Here is a 22,637-nt window from a genome sequence, read left to right on the forward strand (position 1 = left end):
AAAAAAAAAGGATAAGGAATACCAATGTAAGGTCCAGCTCTTCAGTTAACAGCTGGGCTACTTTGAAGGTCACCTCGCTGGGCCTCAAGGTCTTCATCTGTAAAACAAGAATATGAATATTGATATCCAAGTTCTAAGGAACAGGTAATACATTGGATTGCCAACCCAAAGGCAAGCAGTTCTAATCCACCAGATGAACCACAGGAGAAAACTGGGCAATCTCCCCTGATCCCCACCCACCCCTGTGACTTACAACCTCTGAAAACCAGCTGAAGGGTTCACTATGAGTTGACAGCACATAACAACAAGGAGTTGCTGAAATGGCATAGATTGTAGCTTTTTTTTTAAAAAAAAAATAGCATTTTCTTTTTCACCTTACATTGGTTTGCTCACAAACTTCAGATACATCATGTTTCACACTATCCTTCATTCATGTTGTGCTTCAATTATTCTCATTTATCAATTATGTTTTATAAAATCAATTGCCATTAAAGCATGTCCAACATTACCCTGTCTTTCCAGATCCCACCGAATCATTCTCATTTCCTTCACCCTCACTCCCTCCACCCACCAAATTGTGCAACCTTTTGATTTCCCCCCTGTCCACCCTTACCCCTCTGTTCCCACCCTTCCCCCCTTGGATTCCCATACATGTTTTACTGGTTATCCTTCTGTTTTTATGATAATGGTCCCATGCAGTATTTATCCTTACAAGGCTGAATTCCTTCACTCCACATAATACCTTCTAGTCTCTCCCAAGTTACGTAGTAATTTTCAAAATCATTGCTCCTGAGTGCTGCATAGCATTTTATTGTGTCAATGTACCACAATTTCTCAATCCATCAATTGTGGTTGGACATTTGGGCTGTTTCCACATTCTTGTAATTGTGAATAATGCTGCTATGAATATGGTATACAAATCTCCATTTGTGTGTCAGTTCTAATTTCCTTGGGGTATATTCCTAGGAGTAGAATAGCTGGGTCACATGGAATTTCTAATCCCTTCCGGTGGCATGATCCCTAGAGAGCTGCACTGCTAGCTGAAAGGCCATGCCTCTCTGACAATTCAAATACACCAGCCTGTCAGCAGCAGAGATAAACAGTCTCCTTTCATGTGATCTGCAGCCTCATAAACTAAATGGAGGGTCAGCTAGCTGTGAGTTGGTTCAGACTATAAGCGATGAATTTTTTTGTGTAAGCTCTATGGAGATTTGCCCTGGAGGGTCACTTTGAGTCAGAAATAACTTGATGACAGTGGGTTTGTTTTAGATTTTGCTGAAGTTCCTTTCAGGTCCCTGGGTGGTACAAACCATTTGTACTTATTAACCTATGGGGCCAATGGTTCACCTCCCCCCCACCCATGGAATCAAGAAAGAAAGGCCTGATGAGGGGCTTCTGTAAAGCTCAGTCAAGGAAATCCACTGGGAAGTTTTCCTCTACAACGTGGACTTGTCATGAGTTGACACCCACTCAACAGTGATAAGTTTGGTTTTGTCTGAAAGTTCCTTTCAATAAACTACAAAAGTTTGTCGAGTTCCTTCTGTGTGCCAGTAGTGTTCACAGTACTCCAGGTACCGTGAAAGCGTGTCAGAAGTGACTGCTCACTGTCTGTAAAAGGCACTGATGGAAAAGCCCACAATAGCACAATGTGTATTGGAGTGGTGGGAGTAAGTGTGTCAGAAACAGTGAGGTTGGCACAGAATAGAGCAGGATTTAGGGCTCTTGTACATAGGGCTGCTATGAGTCACAAGCAACTCAACAGCACATAACAATAACAACAGTCTTCCTCGCTACCCGCACAAGGGTCCATACGGCGTTGTTCTGGTTCCCGTCGTAACTTAAAAGGGAAACTTCCACAATGTCCGGAGCCCTTGATGTCCTGCAGATGAAGGAGGAGGATGTCCTCAAATTCCTTGCAGCAGGAACCCATTTGGGCGGCACCAACCTTGACTTCCAAATGGAACAATACATCTACAAAAGGAAAAGTGATGGCATCTACATCATAAACCTGAAGAGGACCTGGGAGAAGCTGCTCTTGGCTGCTCGCGCCATTGTTGCCATTGAAAATCCAGCTGATGTCAGTGTGTCATTTCCTCCAGAAATACAGGCCAGAGAGCTGTTCTGAAGTTTGCTGCTGCTACTGGAGCCACTCCTATTGCCGGGCGCTTCACTCCTGGAACCTTCACTAGTACCAGATCCAGGCAGCCTTCCGGGAGCCTCGTCTTCTGGTGGTTACTGATCCCAGGGCTGACCACCAACCTCTGACAGAAGCATCTTACGTTAACTTGCCCACCATTGCTTTGTGTAACACAGATTCTCCTCTGCGTTATGTAGACATTGCTATCCCGTGCAACAACAAGGGAGCTCACTCTGTGGGTCTGATGTGGTGGATGCTGGCCCGGGAAGTCCTGCGCATGCGTGGCACAATCTCCCGGGAGCACCCGTGGGAGGTCATGCCCGATCTGTACTTCTACAGAGATCCGGAAGAAATTGAAAAGGAAGAACAGGCTGCTGCTGAAAAGGCTGTGACCAAGGAGGAGTTTCAGGGAGAATGGACCGCCCCTGCTCCCGAATTCACTGCTACTCAGCCTGAAGTGACAGACTGGTCCGAAGGCGTCCAGGTGCCCTCTGTGCCGATTCAGCAGTTCCCTACCGAAGACTGGAGTGCTCAGCCTGCAACTGAAGACTGGTCTGCAGCCCCCACTGCTCAGGCCACTGAGTGGGTGGGTACCACCACGGAATGGTCTTAAACTGTCTTAAAATGTGGAAATAAGGTTGATGGAAAATAAACAATGCGTTTCATAAAAACAAAAAAAAAAAACCCCAATAACAACAGCATGTTAAAAAGTGGAACTAGGAAGCTCTGGTGGCCTGGTAGCAAGAATCTGTGCTGCAATCCCAAAGGCATGCAGTTTGAATCCACCAGATGCTCCACTGGAGAAGGAGGGGCAATCTCCTCCTGTGCCAATCTGATCTGATTCAACAGTACACACACACACACACACACAAGTGAAACTGACGAGGACAACAAGAAATACTGTCCATGTGTTCCCTCAGAGGACTGGTTTGCTAGGGAAGGACAGATTAGCAATCCACTATCTAAAAGGGTAATATTAGGGCATGAGGCATAAAGCTTATGAGGGCTTGAGGCTTACTTTAATCAAAGTAGTTGGTGAGATGATTGTAAGGGAAGGGGAAAAAACACCCCACAATATAAATGAACAAAATATAATGTGAATTAAAGGTTGTATAAAACATGATGTACATGCATTAAACACAATTGATATGAACGATGAAAATATTAATAAAAAAGAAAGATTTCCCAGGAAAGCAACTTGAGATTGAAACATGAGGAGGTGTTTACCAGTTGGAAAACAGGAGGAAAGGCATTTCTGTTCCAGGCCAAGAAGAACATAGTTAGGCTCACGCTGAGACCCACAAATTAGACTCCAGAGGCAGAGCCTCGAGGGGAGACAAGCCCCAGGAGATCTCTTGGCCTCGTGATCTATGCAATGAGACTTTCTCTAGCGATCAGAGATCAACTGTAAAAAAGAAATGGAAAGAAAAGTTTTCAGCTGAAGAACAAACTGTTCACTCACTTCTACAGCTTAGAAAGTCCTGACAGTCCATGATCAGCCCATCCCTGGCTCCCTCTCACTGCTCCAGCTCTTGCGGCTAACCGATGTCAGCCACGTGGTGATGGATGGCACCTCCACTAAATGCTTTAATGCTTGGTTATTGCTTCTCCAACAGGACCTGGGGTTGTGTGTGTTGATGAGATCTGGATAATAAATTGCCTTCTGGGTTCTGCAGGCCACTTCCCTCTGGTTGAGAGAGGAAGCATACATCATACTTGGTTGTCTCATTTCATTACAACAAACACCCACATGGGTAATTGGGACCAAGACTATTAAATTTGTGGTAACAGAGGCATGTCAGGCTTGATGGTCTTGAACTCTGCCTGCTAGAGACTCACTCAGGACTACAGAACTAAGACAGAGAAGTTCACGTACTATGACAGAAAACCTGAGCTTCCTGGGGAAGAGATTGAGCTGTGGTTTTACAGTTGTGCTCGTCCAGGATTTCTCAGACTTAGTGAAGTAGCAGCTTACACAGTGATAGTGAGTGAGTAGAGTGGGTGGAAAGAAGCAAGGAGTATGTCTTAGGTAAGTAAGATAAGTATTATCAATCTTCTTATTAATATTTTTTCTAGCCTTGTGTGACATTTGAAATGAATAAGTCTTTCCTTGCTATAAATCCTGTGCTACCTGAAATTATTAAATAATTAGATGCACAAATACAGGATTATCAATACACTAAACCCCAAGAAAAGCCAGCTGTCACATGTTGTTGTTGATTTTCTTCAAGTCAAGCATGACTCACAGTGACCCCATGAACAAAAGGCCTGAAGACTTTCTATAACCATCGACATTTATCAAAGTTCATAGAGTTTCCGGAGGCATGTTGTTTAGGAAGTGGATAAGTGCATTCCAATTCGTGGTGACTCTTATGTGTCAGAACTGTGCTCCGTCGGATTTTCAGTGGCTTATTTTGCAGAGGTAAATCATCAGTCCTTTCTTCTGAGGAGCCTCTCAATAAACTTGAACCTCCAGTTTCTCCCTTAATGGCCAAATCATTTGTACCACCAGGACATCTATTGTTGTTTTTGCTTTTGATTGCTGTCGAGTCGAGCACAACTCATAGTGACTCTATGAACAAAAGGCCTAATGCCTTTCCGCAACTAAGACATCTATACCAAGGTAAAAATCCAACCCCAAAGAATAATAATCATGCAAATAAAAGGAGTTGTTGACATATTGTGTGGCTCACTGTATATCACCTTGCCTAATGCTCACACTAGGCCTGTGAGAGAAGCTCTTCATGGAAACTGGCCCAGATAACATGCCGAAGACCACAGAGCTAGCATGTGACAATGTTGGCTTTCAGACACTGACAGTGACTCCAGGGTCCACATTCTGAACCACGGAGTCATCTTAATGCAGAGAAACATAAATGCTTGTGCAATCTGGTTATGTTAGTGTTTTTTAAAAAAAATAAATTACCAGCAAGTCAATTGCAACTGCTGGTGACCCTCGTGGTTTTGAAGGTTGTAAATCTTGATAGGAGGAGACCGTCTATTTCCCATGGTGCAACTGATAGATTTGAACCACCAACCTTTCAGTTAGCAGCTTAACAATGAACACTGCACCATCAGGGTTCCTCTGTCAGTGTTGGTTAATGTCTTTCTCTTGTGTTTCAGATTAGAAGTGGTGCTACTTAATACTATTTGCATTAAAGGAAAAAGAACAGCCGGAATTGGCTGAGCTTTTCCTATATAACAAGTTGGCACATAAAGCCTTAAACATCTGCTAAGCAAGAAGCTGTGCTCCCTCCCAAAGGCAGGCAGTTCAATCAGAATCCACCAGCTGTTCTCAGGGAGAAAGCTGAGCACACTCCTTCCTGTTGTTTACAGCCTCAGAAAACCCACCGGATGGTCAGCTTAGTGGATTCCAATGACTGCAATGAGTTTTGAGTTAAGCATTAGCTCTATTAATCTTTAGCACATCCTGGAGAAGAGGTACTCTCACCGTTTTTTTTTTAGATGGGGAAATTGAAAAATGGATACCTCACCTCATGACTTTTCTGTTCAGTAAGTAAGTGATGGAATTAGAATTCAAAACTATTCTGGGGAGAAGGGCTGAGAGCCCAGCGCGAGAGTGAGAGTGACTGGAGGGCTCAGCGTGAGAGTGACGGGCTGGCCCCTCTCTCCTCAGGCTCCCTGCTTCTCCCCTCCCCACCCCAGCCTGAGAATGGCCTCTAGAGAGTGTGAGAAGAGAATCACACGGACTTTTCCCTGAAAAGCAAACCAGACAGTCCAATAAATGGCTCTTTTATTTAAAAAAAAAAAAAGAATTCAAAACTAGAGAGAATGAGTCTAGAATGTACCATACAAACACACACATATTTAACCACTGACTGTAAATCTCTAAGAAACTCAAAAACCTCAACTCATTGCAGATGAGTCAGAAGTGACCTAGAGCTCGCCCCCCAGCAGGTTTTCTGGAGAGTGTAAATTGCCAGAGTGAGACTGGTCATCTCTATATGGGAGAGCCGCTGGTGGATTCAAACCTCCAAAGAGACACCACATTTGATTTCGCATAATTCCCTGCAGACCACACCACGGGAGCTCCCTCCACGAAAGTCAAGAATATCTATTATCAAAGAATGCCAAGCCACTCTTAAAATAGTGTTAGGAGAAGGGGAGAAATCCTGTGAGCCAGACCTCTCCTCAGGAAGAAAGGACAGAAACTGAACAGGGAAATGAGAACACATTTGGCAGAAAGAGGAGAAAATGTGTGAGGCTGAGTGTTCAATGCAGCAGATAGAGATGAAGCTATTTTCCTGAGAATCCAATAAATATTTGGATTTCATGTTTTGCAATACCATGTGTGGTAATTATCCATTTGGTTTTGCTTTTATTTCCACTTAAAAAAGATTGCCATGACCACACAGCGAGTTTTTAGGGCATGAAATGGAAAGGCAAAACTCAAAAAAATCTCACATGAGTGCATATGTGTTAAAAACAATCAGAATTCAGTGAAAACTGAACATAAGGTTTATCCAGAGTAGTCATTCTGTTTGCACATAGGGAGGCCATCGTGACTCCAGAAAAAAGCAAATGACTTAGAGAAGTTAGGTGCAGTGAGGCTTATAACGGGAGGAGCAGGGAGAACTAAAAAAGATCATTCACTGACTAATCTTAACATGAATAATTTAACCTACTCCCTTTACTGAGATTGATTGGTATCAAGACACAAAATTATCTGGGGCCCTCCACCTCGCGATATTTTAATTTTTTTTTAATTCAGCAAGTCAAGTTTCTGCTTTCAAACAGGAAAGAAAAGATTTACAATTTTTGTTGACCCTCAGCTTTGCTGACCAAACGTGGTGTCCTCCGCAGACTGATAAGACTCCTCACGTCCAAACCATGTGAGACAAAAATCTAACTGCCCTCGTTTCTAAGGAACACCCTGACTGCCCTTCCTCCATGAGGATTTGTTTGTTCTGTTGGTTGTTGTTGTTGTGTGCTGTCAAGTCGGAACCAACCCCTCGCTGACCCTCCAGCAGGTTTTCAGAGGCAGTAAATCTCATGAGTCTTCACTCATTAGTGTTCAAGGCCTCAAACCTGTTCCTGAGATGGTTCTGAAATTCAGGTAGGATGAACTCAAGGTCATATTTTGGTTCCCGTGAATTCGGTTTCATTTTCCTCAGCTTCAGCTTGAACTTGCATATGAGTAGCTGGTGGTCTGTTCCACAATCAGCTCCTGGCCTTGTTTTCACAGCTGATATTGAGCTTCTCCAGCGGTTCCTTCCACAGATGTAATCGATCTGATTCCTATGCATACCATCAGGTGAAATCCATGTGTATAACCTGCGTTTATGTTTCTTATAAAACGTATTTGCAATGAATAGGTCACTAATTGTGCAAAATTCAATTATTCTATCTCCAACTTACTTTCTCTCACCAAGTCCATGTTTTCCAACTACTGATTCTTCTTCTCTGTTCCCAACTTTTGCATTGCAGTCACCCATTATTATCAAAGCATCCTGATTGCATGTTCGATCAATCTCCGACTGTAAAAGTTGGTAGAAATCATCTATTTCTTCTTCTTTGGCTCTGGTTGTTGGTGCATATATCTGAATGATAGTGGTATTCACTGGACTTCCTTGTAAGAATATGGATATTATCCTGTCACTCACAATGTTGTAGTTCAAGATGGATCTAGAAATTACTTTTTTAACTATGAAAGCAACTCCATTTTTCCTTGCCTTTTCATCTCCGGAGTAATATATCATATGATCATTTGACTTAAAATGTCCCATGCCATTACATCTCATCTCTCCAATGCCTAGTATGTCAATATTTATGCTTTCCATTTCTTTCCTAACAATGTCTAATTTTCCTACATTCATGGTTCTCACATTCCATGTTCCAATCACTAGTGTCTGTTTATAACTGGTTCCTCTTCCTTTGTATTTCCATACTTGAAAGTTCTACCTCGTTGCCCTCTCTGTTAGTCTGTTCTGTTGTACATAGGGTTTTCAGAGGCCTGCTACTTCGGAAGTGGATGGCCAGTCCTTCTTCCTAGTCTGTGTCAATCTGAATGTTCAGATTTAGAGGAGTATCTGACAGACAAGCAATTTATAGAACAGTGAATGATAAATCCCTCATTGTGGAGTTAACCATTAGTTACAATGTCCCTGCCCCCAGTAGTTGACCCCTTATTTTCCACCTCCACCCTCCACCAGAATACCCCTTCACTTCTACTGAATCCCTTCAGCATTTATCTTCCATTGTCCAATCCTTAATCTGAGAGCTTGTATCTGAAGTTTTCTTGGCTTCTGCGATTCCGAACAAGCTGCTGACTGAGGTAATTGGGATGAGTGTGTTGGAGACAGTGCGATTGGCACAGGATAGAGCAGGGTTTAGGGCTGTTGTATATAGGGTCGTTATGAGTCGCAGGCGACTCGACGGCACATAACAACAACAACAACAAATCTTATGGGAAGAGACTGGCTATCCTTCTTCTGGCTAAGTAAGTGTGCATTCCAACCACGTGCCTTTGGTATTGTAGTACAGTATCTTACCACTTGAGGCCACTAGAGCGTAGTCTATGATATTTCTATAATCACCAACACCATGGTTCAAAGGCATCAATTCTTTTTTGGTCTTTCTTATTCATTGTCCAACTTTCACATGTATATGAATGATTGAAAAATCCATGGCTTCAGTTGGGTATATCTTATTTAGTACTAAAAAAAATCACTTTAAAGAGACTTTCTGCATTAGATTGGCTCAATGCAATATGTTGTTTGATTTCTTGACTGCTCCTTCCATGGGTCTTGATGGTGAAGGCAAATAGAATGAAATCTTTGCTACTGTCAGGGTTTTCCAATTTATTATGAATCCCCATTCTTCACAATGTTAATCATTATTTATTATGATCTACAGTTCCACGCCTTTGCACAGGCAAGAAAACACAAGTTAACATCTTCCTGGCATTCTTGCTCTCAGCCAAGATCTAGCTGCATCAGCAATTTCTACATCTTCTGATTCTGACTTCAAATTTTATATGAAGAGGATTGAGGCATGAATTTGGAGGAAGACTCATTAACAACCTACAATATGCAGATGACACAACCTTGCTTGCTGAAATGGAATAAAACCTAAAGCATTTGCTGGCTGCAGAAGGTCAAGGACTATAGTCTTCAATATGGATTGATGCACAACATCAAGAAGACAAAGATTCTCCACCCAAAGGTAATAAAGAAGGTCAGAATTGCTTCCACTGTGGAAAGCTGGGCCACTTCAGTAGACAGTGTCACAGATGAAAGCCACAGATAGGCAAGGGAGTAGACAGGAAGCTCCAACTTGCTTTAAGTGTGGATCTGAAGGACACTTGGCCAAGGGTGGCCCACATCAGGTCCTCGTGGCTGACAGGACTGACAGGCCCCAGCTCCCAGCTAGAAACAAAGGAGGACGCTTCAACGATTTAGATCCTCCCAGAAGAGCTGTGGGTGAACATTAACATTACTGGTAAGTATATTCGTTTTCTCCTGGACACAAGAGCCTACTATTTGGTCCTAAAAGCCTTCTGAGGTCCCAACTCTTCTCACTATTTCTTAGTTGTTGGAATTGACAGAAAACCTCATAAGCAGTTCCTTACTTCATCTCTGCCTTGCATGCAGACGTCAGTTCTAAAACAACCCAGTGGTATATGGAATTTGCTCCAGGACTTAAGAATAATAAATGACATAGGTGAGAAGACAAAGATTCTCACCACTGTGCCGATTCGCAGCACCATGACAGATGGAGAAGAGATTGAGGTTGTTCACAATTACAGCTTGTTCGGATCCACAATCAACACTCTTAACACAAGCAGTCAGGAAATCAAAAGATGAATTGCATTGGGGAAAATCTGCTGTCATGGTCCTCTCCACAGTGCTGAAAAGCTACAATGTCAGTCTAGAGACAAAGGTGTTCCTAATCTAGGCCACAGTCTTCTCAATTACTTGTTATGCTTCAGAGAGTTAGACAATGACTGACAATGACAGAAGAAGAATAGATGCCTTGGAGTTGTGGTGCTGGAGAAGAGTCTCAAACATACCATAGACTGCCAAGGAAACAAATCAGTCTGTCTTGGAGAAGATGCAACGAAGTCTCTCCTTGGAGGCTAGGATTTTGAAGCTCCATCTCACATACATTGGGCACATAGCCAGGAGAGACTGGTTCTTGGAGAAGAATCATGCTCAGAAGGGTGGAGGGACAGTGCAGGAGAGGAAGACCCTGTATGAGATGGATTGATACGGTATCTAGGGCAATGAGGGTTGGTGTGTCAGAATTAATGAGACTGACTCAGGAGAGGGAAGGATTCAGAGCTGCTGTACATAGGGTCGCTGTACATTGCAAGCAACTCAACAGCACATAACAACAAAAACATACTATATTGGTTGTTTTTTATTTAAGCCTCATGTTAGAGTCAACAAGACCTCACGGAGGGCCTTTGTATTTAAAAGTCGGTTGTTATTATATTTTGGAGGAACATTCTTCTAAATGGTACAGTACTCTTCTGTCAATATGCTGCACTGAGGTAACCTGGGGTTGCTGTGATGCTGAACCTTGTGCCACTGGGGTGTCAAAGGCCATAATGGTTACTCATGATGGACAGTATTTGGTGCAGCTCCCAGTTTAAGACTGTTTTGGAAGCAGAAGTGGCATCCACTTCCTAAAAAACATGCCTCTGGAAACTCTATGAACTGATAAATGACAATAGTTATAGAAAGGCTTCAGGCTTGTTGTTCATAGGATCACTATGAGTTGTGCTCGACTGGACGGCAATCAACAACATTTACTACCACTAAGCTTCCTCTTGATTAAAAGTTACCTGTTGATTGCCTATCACTTACCACACTAAGCTCTGGTAGCTTAGTGGTAAAGAACTGTACTGCCAAAGCAAAGGTACATGGTTCAATTCCTGAAACATGGCCAGTCTCCTTGCATGTGATTTACTGCCTCTGAAAATCTCCTGGAGGGTCAACCATGAATCAGTTCTGACTCAACGGTATATAGCTACAACAACATTGATGTACTACTTTAGCTGAGTTTTAATTATCTTCAACAAAGTATTACTTGTGTGTGATAATAAAGTGGAATCTACTTCCCAAACAACATGCCTCTGGAAACTCTATAAACTTTGGTAAATGTTGATAGTTGTAGAGGGACTTCAGGCCATTTGTTCATAGGGTCTCTATGAGTCATGCTCAACTTGAAGGCAATCAACAAAACAACAATTATATCATCTTTATTTGGAACGGATACAAATATGGATCTTTTCCAGTCAGTGTCCAAGAATTTGTCTTCCAGTTGTCTCCCATCGCTGCTCCCAGGCTTTCAGTGCAGCTTGCACTTCTCTCTAGAGCAGTTCTTGTGGTTCTTGCTCATCTGCCTGAAGGCCACTTCTTGAAATGCCTCGGCGTTGACCAATTCTTTTTGGTACAGTGACTCTGTGTCTTCTGTCTTTTCTTGATGCTTCATGTGTCAATTTCCATTAAGTCTTAACTTCTTGATGCAAGAAGTTTACAATGAGAATATACCCAAGTCCATTTCCTCACCAATCCATTGATCAATCATACAACAAACTAGCAACTATAACAAACTTAGGATGGTATCTACAATGAAAGCCCAGGATTAGCCATTAATGCAGACTAAAACTGTTGTGCATCGGGTCACTATGAGTCACAAGCGACTCGACGGCACATAACAACAACAACAAAAGTATTTAATGAGTTGTTGTTGGTTGCCATCCAGTCGAGGACTGCTCATAATGCCTTTCCGTAACTACTGTCGTTTCTCCAAGTTCATAGAGTTTCCAGACGAGTGTGATTTAGGAAGTGGATGTCACTCCTGCTTCCAAACCTGTTTTACAACTGGGAGCTCCACCAAACACTGTCCACATTGGGAAACCATTATGTTATTTGATACACCAATAGCATAAGGTTCAGTTTCATAGCAAACCCACGTTACTTCATACAGCACATTGACAGAGTGATGTACAAAGTGGAAAAATGTTTCTCCAGATAAAACAACACTAGTCTTATTTAGCAGTGGTTAAGTGTCATAAAGTCAAATAAGACTTAAAGCAACCCTTGCACAAAAGATCTGAACTCTGTTCTATATCTAACATCATTTCTCTATGTTTATAGAGTTTATAAAGTTTCCAGAGGCATCTAGTGGACATTCATTTTCTGCATAGATGGAAAACTCTTACAATTAGACCATTTAAAGGACAAACAATGGATCCAAAAAGAGAGAGAATGAATAAACCAGTAAGTGAAGATTGGTATTAGATATTGCACCTCTAAACACTGTGTGTCAGGAAGAGGGGAGCAGAAATGGGTCCAATATGATATCTTTGTTTCTGACCTGTGAGCTTTGTACCAACTGACAGCCACAGATGTAATTACAGTAAATTTAATACAGCAGATCCATGTCACAGGTCGAGAATGGGGCACTAATCCAGTATTCTAGTTGTCCGTTGATGCAGAACAAACTACCCCAAACTTTGTCGTTTAAAACAACCATTTTCATGGACACCCATGTTTATCACAGTTTTGTTCACAATAGCAAAGAGTGGGAAACAACCTAAGTGACCATCAACAAATGAATGGATAGAGAAGCTGTGGTATATTCACACAATGTAATACTATGCAGCATTGAAAAACAAGGAACTCATGAAATATTATTCAAAATGGGTAACCCTGGAGGAAATTATGATGAATGAAATATCTCGGTCACAAAAGGACAAATACTGTATAGTGCCACTGTTGCAAAATGGGACTGACATAGGTGTTGGGGAAGACTGAGAAAAACGGGATAAATTATGTATATTGCATTGAAACAGATGAGGGAGAGAACTGTTTAAAAGGGACATATGATTAGGTATTATTGTCATGATATGTGTCCAGAACAAAGGCTGCATATTGGAGTGGACTTGGGGGGAGGGATTGTATAACATTGAAAAAATTTTTCTTTTACTTTTCAAAGAGAAGAGTGAACTTGGGGTGGGAAGAGGTTGGGCAGGGAGAAAAGTGCAACAGTGAATGAATGGAAATCTAAAATCTCTGTACATTTTCATTAAAATTAATAATAACAATTAAAAAAATGTTTAAAAAAATCTAAAAACAACCATTTTCAGAGAGCTCTGGTGGCCTAGTGGCAAGACGCTGCACTGCAATCCCAGAGGTACGCGATTCTAATTCATCAGATGCTTTGCTGGAGGAGGGGCAATCTCCTCCTGTACCAGTCAGATCTGATTTGATGGTGTACACACACACAAAATAATAATAATTTTTTAATTAAAAAAACCACATTTTCATTACATTTCACAAACATGTAAGTCAGGAATTTGGAAGAGATACAGCCGGACAAGGTTTTTCTGGTGGTGGCATCCCCCTGGTGGCTGAGTGGTCTGAAGGGTCCAAAGCAACTTCACTCCACACCAGCTCCTTGACAGGAGCATCTGAAAGGTAGGTTCAGCTGGACCCTCTCTGTTTACGTAGTACCAAGGCTTTTCCTTTGTGACTCCAGCAGGCGAGTCCAAATCCCTGTACTCAGAAAGGCCAGACTGGAAGGAGAGAAAAGGACTCTACCTCTCTATGGGAGAAATATTAAAGAATAACATCATCATCGTCATAATACAGTTCTCTTCCATCTGCCTCAAGACATGGATGAGGTCTTATCTCACAGAGCAGAATTATATTCACCTACAAGGAGGTCTTCAACACCTTTCACCTCTATTCTTCTTCTAGATTCTTTTTAAGCCTTTGTATTCTCTGCCTCTCTCACCATCTTTCTTTTTATCTCCCAGAGGTGAAGGATGTCAAAGACCCTGTTGGAGGTAGACACAATTTGTCTTGACCGTTGAAACAATAGAATAGGAGAAAATGACAAACCTTGTACATGTCTCTGAGAAAAAGAGGCCTGGGAATCTCTCATTCATTTTCACAGCAGATATTCAGCAAGGTATGCTGCGAAGAGCCTGGCCACTCCCACTGAGCATTTTATTCCCTTAGACGTGCCTGGCCTCCACCCATCCAGACTCGGGGGCTCCAGGACCTAACTGAGTAGGTCAGGTAGGAGCAATCAGCAGAAACCCACTACGGGAGACTTTTCAAATTCCCTTAACATAGATAATTTAACAACTACTACTTGAGCAGCCCGGACAATGTGGTCATTATAAATGCTGCTTGCATGAGCAGTGATTCAGATGACAGCTTGGAAAAAGATTTGCAAAGAGCCCCCTGGAAATGGAACATGGGCAGCTCAGAGCTATGACATGTTACAAGGACAAATTCGACTGAACAAAGATCTAAGGCAACAGTGAATGACTTATTTATTCACATCCTGCTCTGCACGAACCTGGAAGAATGTGACATCTTTTAAATTGCCTTTTGTGAGCTGTGCAGCAGCCATGGTGCATGGGAAATGATAGTGAAACTTTTCAGAAGAATAGAATGGTTTACAAAGTAGAGATCTTGGGGTAGCCACGCTGATGTCACCTGGCGCTTCCAAGGAATTATGCAAACTTTGTCTCACAGACACTAAATCTGGGTGGGTGATGGAAATACCCAGAGTGAAAAACCTTGCTTTTTTCCTTTCCACCAACTGGCTTCGCAAACCTGTTTGAAGGACCAGCCCTGGTCAACCTTTCCTGTGGAAAATCTTTCATTGTGCCATCTAAGTAATTGTAATAGCATTTCAGATTTTACCCCCAGCAAAGTATTTTCCTGATATGTCAGGGGTTTGTGTTCTGATCACCATGAGAACAACTATTCAGATTCTTTTCAGCAGAGCACAGTCCAAGGGACTTTGGTGCACCCAAGGGTTCTCATGGGGTTGAGCTTTGGGGAGAAAAAATATGTGGTTAGTAGCAAAGTCTTAGACCCCTGGGGTGGTGCGATGATTAATACAAAGATTGGTAGGTTAAGCCTACCCAGACGAGCCTTGGAACAAAAACCTAGCACTCTACTTCCAAAGAAACAGCCACTGAAAAGACCCTGGGCCACATGCTGCTTCAGTCCTCCATTGGGTTCCCATGACTCAGAATCAACTTAATAGCAACTGACTATTTTGGTTTTTTTAGAACATCAAGAAAATAGGACGTAACCTCCTTTCTTTCTCTTCAACTTCATCACACTTAGTCCTAGACACTTGCACATACTCCTATCTCCACACTACTTCTAGCTACTTCTTTTTTATATGTATTTTTATCATTCATATACATTGTGTTCTTGCACGTACATTGTGTCTAACTACTTCTTGCCTAGCTACTTCTCAGCGCCTGTTTTCCATATTATCTTTTGTATGTTTACAACTCCACTCATTCCCCTTTCTCTCCATTTCCAGCTAGGACCTTGATCCAAACTACTGGCTAAACTGTCAACTTTGTAGATTTTAAATAGAAAAGCTTAGAAGAGAAGAGTCCTAGAATAGTATACACATGAACCCACAAGCTCAACATTGTGTCTTAGCTGGCAGGAGGACCCCTCAGCAGCAGAACAGAGACCACCAGGGTTCAGGATGACTTATTGATTTGGGTCATGGGAATGGATTACTATGGTGGTTTCATAACACCTTAAGAAAGTGTCCCCTTCCACAGAGCTTCTGCCAACGTAACTCAGTCTTGGAGAATCGTTACAATCTAATCATCATTAGGGTATGGCCATGTCTCCCTTCTCCCTTGTGTAGTCTGGAGACATTAACGTGATTGTGATTTCTCTCTTATGATAATGTGCGTAAGATTTTTTTAAGTGTGTTAGAACAACAAAGGGATAAATATTAGAAACAAAATAATGTCTCAGAGGTAGCACACATTCAGAAATCATAATCCCATTTTTGTGAGCAGAAAGAGAATGATTGCTGAACTCTGGTGGCCTTGAGCTGCCAATCCAAAGGCTTGCAGTTTGAATCTAACAGGTGTTCCACAGGAGGAAAAAGAGGCAGTCGCCTCGGGTGTGATGTACAGACTCTGACCACCTCCTGTAGAGTCAGCTGTGAGTTGATTCCCATTCTGTGACACAGAACAACAGTGAATTATTTGTTCTATTACAATTTATGTTTAAAAGTATTCTGTGATGCAAAGCCAGCAGGTGATCTCTCGTCACACTAAATCTGCTGCGCATGACCGGTAAGGTTTTCCTCTCAGTGGGTAAGTGCTCAGCTGTGGTCGGAACTCAGTCCACTGGGTGGAAGAAACATGACTCCGTAAGGCTGCTTTACAGCCTTGAAAACCGCACTCTCTGCTTCCTTTTACAGGGTCACTCTGACTTGGCATTGCCAATGGCATTGGATGTGGTTTGAGTTTGAGACTTGGTTATCAATGCTGAATTCTGTCAAAATCATTGAGGAAGTGATGTTGATCCTATTAGTTGTCGTCTGCTTGGGCTGATACAGGTGTAGTCCCTAGTCTGGAGGAAAGGGGAAAGAAACCAGCCCCTGTAAATTGGTGCTAAAGAATGAATTTTAAAAACACATATATCATTTGATGGTTAAAGGGAGGGGTCAATAAAGGGAATAGGAAAAATCGGTTGTGAAAAACAATGGAAATGAACTTTGTAAGTAAACCAGTATAAAATACAAATTTTATTTTTTTAAGTATATATATATCTGGGGTGAGGGATTGCATAACAATGAAAGAGTTTTTCTTTTCAAGGAGAAGAGTGAATTGGAGGGGGAGGGAGTGGGTAGGGAGAAAAATGCAACAATGAATTACTGGAAACCCTAAGTCTCTGTAAATGTTCATTAAAATACATTTAAAAAATAATACTAATAGAAGTCCTAGCCAATAAAGGGAAAAAAGTACATATATCTTCATATACAAAAATGTTTACTATTTCTACAAGCAGGAGAAGATAAAATAGATGAATGGGACCTTTTAAGAATCAAATCCCTATGCACATCCAAAACCTTCTCCAACAGGGTAAAAAGGGAAGCCACAGACTAGGAAAAAGTGTTTGGTAATGACATGTCAGATAAGGGACTTATATCTAGAATTTATAAAATACTTGAACACCACAACAAGATAAAGGTAAATAATCCAGTGGGAAAATGGGCACAGGATAGGAATAGACACTTCACCAAAGAAGACATTCAGTTGGCCAACAAGCACATAAAGAAATGTTCAAAATCCCTAGCTCTAAGAGAGAGGCAATTCAAAACAACTATGAGATATCATCTCACCCCAGTCAGAACAGCAAAATCTAACAGAACAGCAAGCAACAAATGCTGGCGAGGTTGTGGAGAAACTGGAACCCTTATTCACTGTTGGTGGGAATGTAAAATGGTGCAACCACTGTGGAAGGTGGTATGGCACTTTCTCAAAAAGTTGCAAATAGAGATACCATTTGACCCAGCAATTCCACTACTGGGAATATATCCCAAAGAGACCATAACTGACATCCAAGCAGATATATGCACACCCATGTTTATCGCAGCTCTGTTCACAATAGCAAGGAGTTGGAAACAACCCAGGTGTCCATCAACAAACGAATCAGTAGAGAAGCTGTGGTATATTCACACAATGGAATACTATGCTGCATTGAAAAACAAGGAACTCATGCAATATTATTCAAAATGGGTGAGCCTGGAGGACATTATGCTGAGTGAAATATCTCAGTCGCAAAAGGACAAATATTGCATGGTGCCACTGCTATAAAATGGGACTGATATCAGGGTAGGGGTAAGACTGAGAAAAACTGGATAAATTGTGTATACTGCACTGAAACAGATGACGGACTGAATAATTTAAAAGCGATGTATGATAGGGTTTTATGGTTATCACAAGAGTCCACAATTAAGGTTGCATAGTGGAATGTACTTGGGGTGGTGGGAGGAGTGTGGGGGGACTGTGTACCAGGGAGGGAGTCTTTCTTTTACATTTGAAAGAGAGGAGCGAACTGGGGGGCGGGGGGAGAGGGCTGGGCGGGGAGAGAAGTGCAGCAATGAATGAATGGAAATCGAAATTCTCTGTAAATGTTCATTAACATTATTAAAAAAATAAAAGAAAAGAAAAATGTTCAATATTTAAGATTTTTAAAAATCAGAATCTTGCCCACACAGTGAAATAATCAAGAATTAGAAATATTTCTATAATTTACTATAAATTGGTGCTGATTATATAGACAATCAATATAAAAGATTGTTTCTAAAGTTTAAAAGGTTATCTGTTATACTGTTTTGCAATTAGGTGTCATTGAGTCAGCTTTGACTTACAGCCACACTAAGAATAACAGATATGCACCTTGCCCCATCCTGAGCCAGCTTCGCAATCTATTGTATGCTAGAGCCCATTGTCACAGTCACTGTGTCAGTCCATCCTGTGGAGGGTCTTCCTCTCTTTCTCTGATCCTCACTTTTCCCACCATATCTTTTTCCAAGAACTGGTCCCATGAGAACATGCCCAAAGTATGTGAGATGAAGTTTCACCATCCTTGCCTCTCAAGAGTACCCTGGGTGCACTTCCTACAAGATTGGTTTGTTCTTTTGGCAGTCCTTGGGATATTCAATACTCTTTCAACACCAAAACGCCCTTCACCAAAATCTATACTAACACACCTATGTAAAATTAGTATAAATAAATAAGGACTGGAAAGATGGAGTAAAGTGTTAGTTGAGATGAATTGATTGTATGTGAATAATCTTTATAGTAATTATTATTGTGGCTCTTATGAGGTTGGTTATATAAAAAATAAAATTTTGAGAGAAAATACAAAATTCTTAAGTGATAAAATTCCGTACTAGACAGAAAAATCAGCCATTCTTGGGATTATTCAACATTCTTCAAAGTAGCCTCTAATCTTAACTCTGATGGAGGGAATACACAAGTCTGTATTATAGGAACAGGTCTAAAAGGGTTTCCTTTCCTAGGAAGATTGTGCTGTATGGTTTAATTCAACCAAAATCTCAGTCTTTTCTATCTACTTTGGTAACAAACATAAACTGCATTTTAACAATTTGTTGGTGTATTTTTTTTCTGTGATATATAGTGTGCACAAACACCTTGCTAACAGAAAGTGATGCATTTTATATTCTTTTTCTCTCCCACTGTACCCCACCCTCCTTTTTCTGCAGTTCTGCTAAGCCAATATTCTCTAGAATGAGCACAAAAACAAATCGAACAACAGCTAAACAAATCGAATAACAGCTTTTGTACATCAACATCAAGAAAGAAGACGCTTGGGAGAAGTCGGAATCCAGCGAAGAATATGGATGAGAGCACCTTGTCAAAAGAACCTCCTTAATTGAGACTGCCAGGGATGGGAGCGATTTTTCTGGAAAGAGATACCATTGTGGATTAAACACCAGCTCATTGGACACTGTCATTGAATAGGATCAGATAACATTCGTGAGAAATCACAGTCAGGAAATATTTTAAGATAGAGAAGTATAAGTGTGCTACAAGTAACAAAATATATAAGCACTGAAGTTTGTAAACTGTCCTTTTTTTAATTAAACTGAAACCAAAAGCTTTAATCTTTCAACATAAAAAAAAAAGGCAGGCAGTTCTAAATTATTCCTATCTCAATAGCCAAGGGGCTGATCAAGCATCATGTATTGAGGAAGCGTCTTAGGAAATTATTCTAAATGTTTCACTAGGAGATATGACTTTGATTCTCCATCTCTGCTGTTCGTTTATTTCACTGTGTCATTAGCTGAAACTTCTCAGTTACTGAGAGACGTAAAGCTTCAAAATTTTTACTGAGTCTGTGTTCAGTTTAATCTGTTCCTACAAGTTATTACTGAGAAAGTGTTTCTGACATATACATATTACTCCATCAAGCTGTATATTACAGGAAGTATGTCTTTACATCATAGGTTCCCAAGCAATAGAGATTTCCCTATCTTTCATGAAACAGCATCAAGGAACTTTGAAAACTATAGAAAGTTCATTTTCACCTTGGATGCTCACATGTAATATATAGGCTGCTATCAAGTAAACACTTTTTTCTAAAACTCCCTAGTATATGCATAGGAATTTAATATACTTTATTAAATAGCTCTCTAAAAATTCCCCAATTTTTTTCTCTATTTCTTTCTCATATGTGTCATTAGAAATCCACAAATTTTTTTAGAAATCCATAACTTTTATTTCCCTTGCAGACATGCTTTCATTTTTCTTTAAAAAAATCATTCCATCAAATCCATTTCTAAATGATAGTAAGTGGTACTAACAAAATAAATAATAATTTCATAGCCTTAGAGATAAATTAATATATACTTATACAGGTCAAAGAAACTTGGTAGACGTGAGTTGCCTTTTTGTCTACTAATGTTGGCTTCAGAAACACTAAAATGTTTTAAATGTTTGGCATTTGGAGGTACTTACAACTAACCAGTTATCTTCAACAATGTTTTACTCCCAGGCTTCCCCCACCATCACCCTCACCGCATATCCTGCAAAAATCCAGCAACAGAACAATACTTAATATTGAAATAGTCAAAAGCCTAAAAAAAGGAACATAAGCTTAAGATGTACATGCAGAGATAATTCATGTTCTACACCATGTTCTTTACCTGAGCAGAAAGCATGGCAGTATAGAACACCTTCAATCATAGTTTCAAGATTAAGAGCATATTAGCATATATCACTGACTTGTAAGACAGAGGATACTACAAAAGTGATAAGGGATCACAGTTGATTTCTCTTACCCTTTCTCTGTTAGGACCATGCTCTTATTTCAGCCAAATAGATCTGAAACTAGCTGCTTTTATACCCTAAACTGGATTAAGTATAATAAATGTGTGATTCAAATGAGTCAAATCAAGTCACAAAAGTGTAGATTTTCTAAAGAACCAAATTAAGGAACTGCTTATGATCTGCAACTAAAGTATCAGCCACTCTGGGAGTTATATGTTGCTTTAAGTATTAGCTGTCCTACTTCACTCAAAACACCCTACTTACTAAATTTAATTACACACAACTTTTCAAAAACTCACCTTTTATTTAAAGGGAGGTATCTCTCTACTTTATCTTCAACCAAACCAGGAGGGATTGGCTTGTTCTAATCTAGGTACAGATTCAGTAGGGAGTCAGGCATACATCAATCACTAACAGTGATGTGAACGGTTATGAACCAAAATGAAAAGTACTTCCTATTCACATACATACATCACACAAAAATGTTTTGCCATAAAACCTAAGTGTAATTTAGCATACCACAGTGCTCTGAAGATGGATCATTGATGATGTACCATTTGTACATAGATAATACACATGTAAATCACTGAATGTTACGTATAAGAAGTATGTTTTTATCTTTTTTAACAACAACAAAAAAAGTGACTCCCTTTCTCATTCTGTTCTGTTGTATTGTGTCTAAAAGTTGTGTGTAATTTTTTTAAGGTCCAGGAAATGTAAAGAAATTTGTTGGAATATCTGAATTTCTGTAAAAAAAAATAATAATAATAAAAATAAGATTTTGTTACTTAAAAGAATCTGGTGATGTGGCATCATTCAGTGCATTCTGTGTCTCTGTCTTTGTCCTGTAATTCAATGACCGGTGCATGGTGTGACTGAAACACCCCTCTTCAGAAAATCTCCTTTCTGCTGTATTCCATATTGTTTGCCAACAGCAAATATTTATTAGAAAGGCAGGACTCTCTTGCAGAAGGCATGATTAAGAGCACCAAAGGCTCTTATGGCCAAATCTAGATGTTTCTTAAGATAAATCTTCATATACTCAAGACAGTAAAATTGATAACTAGGTCCGTGTAAACACGACCTGAGAGAGCCAATCAGTTGTCCTGCCTTGACTTTGCAGATTGAAAACAGCCACCTTTCCTTCAGACATGAGCAACTTTTTGCAATAATTCAAAAGAGTAATGCAAATCTACATGGTTTTAATCCTAGATACTCCCTTGATGCTGAGCAACTCAGCCTCAGTGTGTAAAATGGAAATATAATACCCACCTCTTAATGTGGTGAGGATTTAAATTACATTGCTTTGGTTGGTGGGTAGAAGATATTCAATGAACATTCATTCTTCATATCATATAAAAGACAATGAAGAAAAATGTTAAAGACCTATAAAACAGCCTCTACCCTCAAAATACTGAAGATATAATTAGAGTGACATTTACAAAGAGAGCTTGAAAACTCAAATGCCTCTAGGAACCAGATTATTGTTGTTGCCATCAGCTCGGACCCTCCAGTGGGTTTTTAGAGGCAGCAAACCACACAGGAGAAGATTGTCCATCCTTCTTTTTCAGAGCAACTGGTGTGCATAGAATTGCAGTGCGGGTAGATTTGTAATTCATCAAAGCAAACTGAATTGGAGAAATAAGGGGAAGTAATGGCATCTGAGGAGAGCTTAAGTCCTGCCTAAGCCAATACTCAATTCTATCTATATACAAGGGAGAATAAAATAGACAAGTTGGACATTCTAAGAATCAAATCCCTATGCACATCAAAAATTTCTCCAACAGGGTAAGAGGAAAACCCACAGACTGGGGAAAATTATTTGGCAATGACATATCTGCTAAGGGATTTATATCTAAGATTAACAGAAAATGCCAGCAT

The 22,637-nt window shown here is 40.5% G+C and overlaps 1 protein-coding gene across 2 annotated transcripts in view; it reads left to right on the forward strand.

The window, feature by feature from the left end:
* Positions 1-20,177, forward strand: part of LHFPL3 (lipoma HMGIC fusion partner-like 3) — a 651,411-nt gene extending 631,234 nt beyond the window's left edge. The window contains exon 3 of one of the 2 annotated variants that reach the window (XM_006882613.1): positions 19,190-20,177. In XM_006882613.1, the coding sequence (XP_006882675.1) occupies positions 19,190-19,218 (29 nt within the window). In that variant the 3' untranslated portion in view covers positions 19,219-20,177. The remainder of the gene's footprint in view (positions 1-19,189) is intronic. The other variant, XM_006882614.1, reaches the window with a different exon arrangement.
* The last annotated feature ends 2,460 nt before the right edge of the window (positions 20,178-22,637 follow it).

This window comes from Elephantulus edwardii, unplaced genomic scaffold (assembly GCF_000299155.1).
Source record: "Elephantulus edwardii isolate Elephantulus edwardi_28Jun2011 unplaced genomic scaffold, EleEdw1.0 scaffold00022, whole genome shotgun sequence".
Classification (NCBI taxonomy): domain Eukaryota; kingdom Metazoa; phylum Chordata; class Mammalia; order Macroscelidea; family Macroscelididae; genus Elephantulus; species Elephantulus edwardii.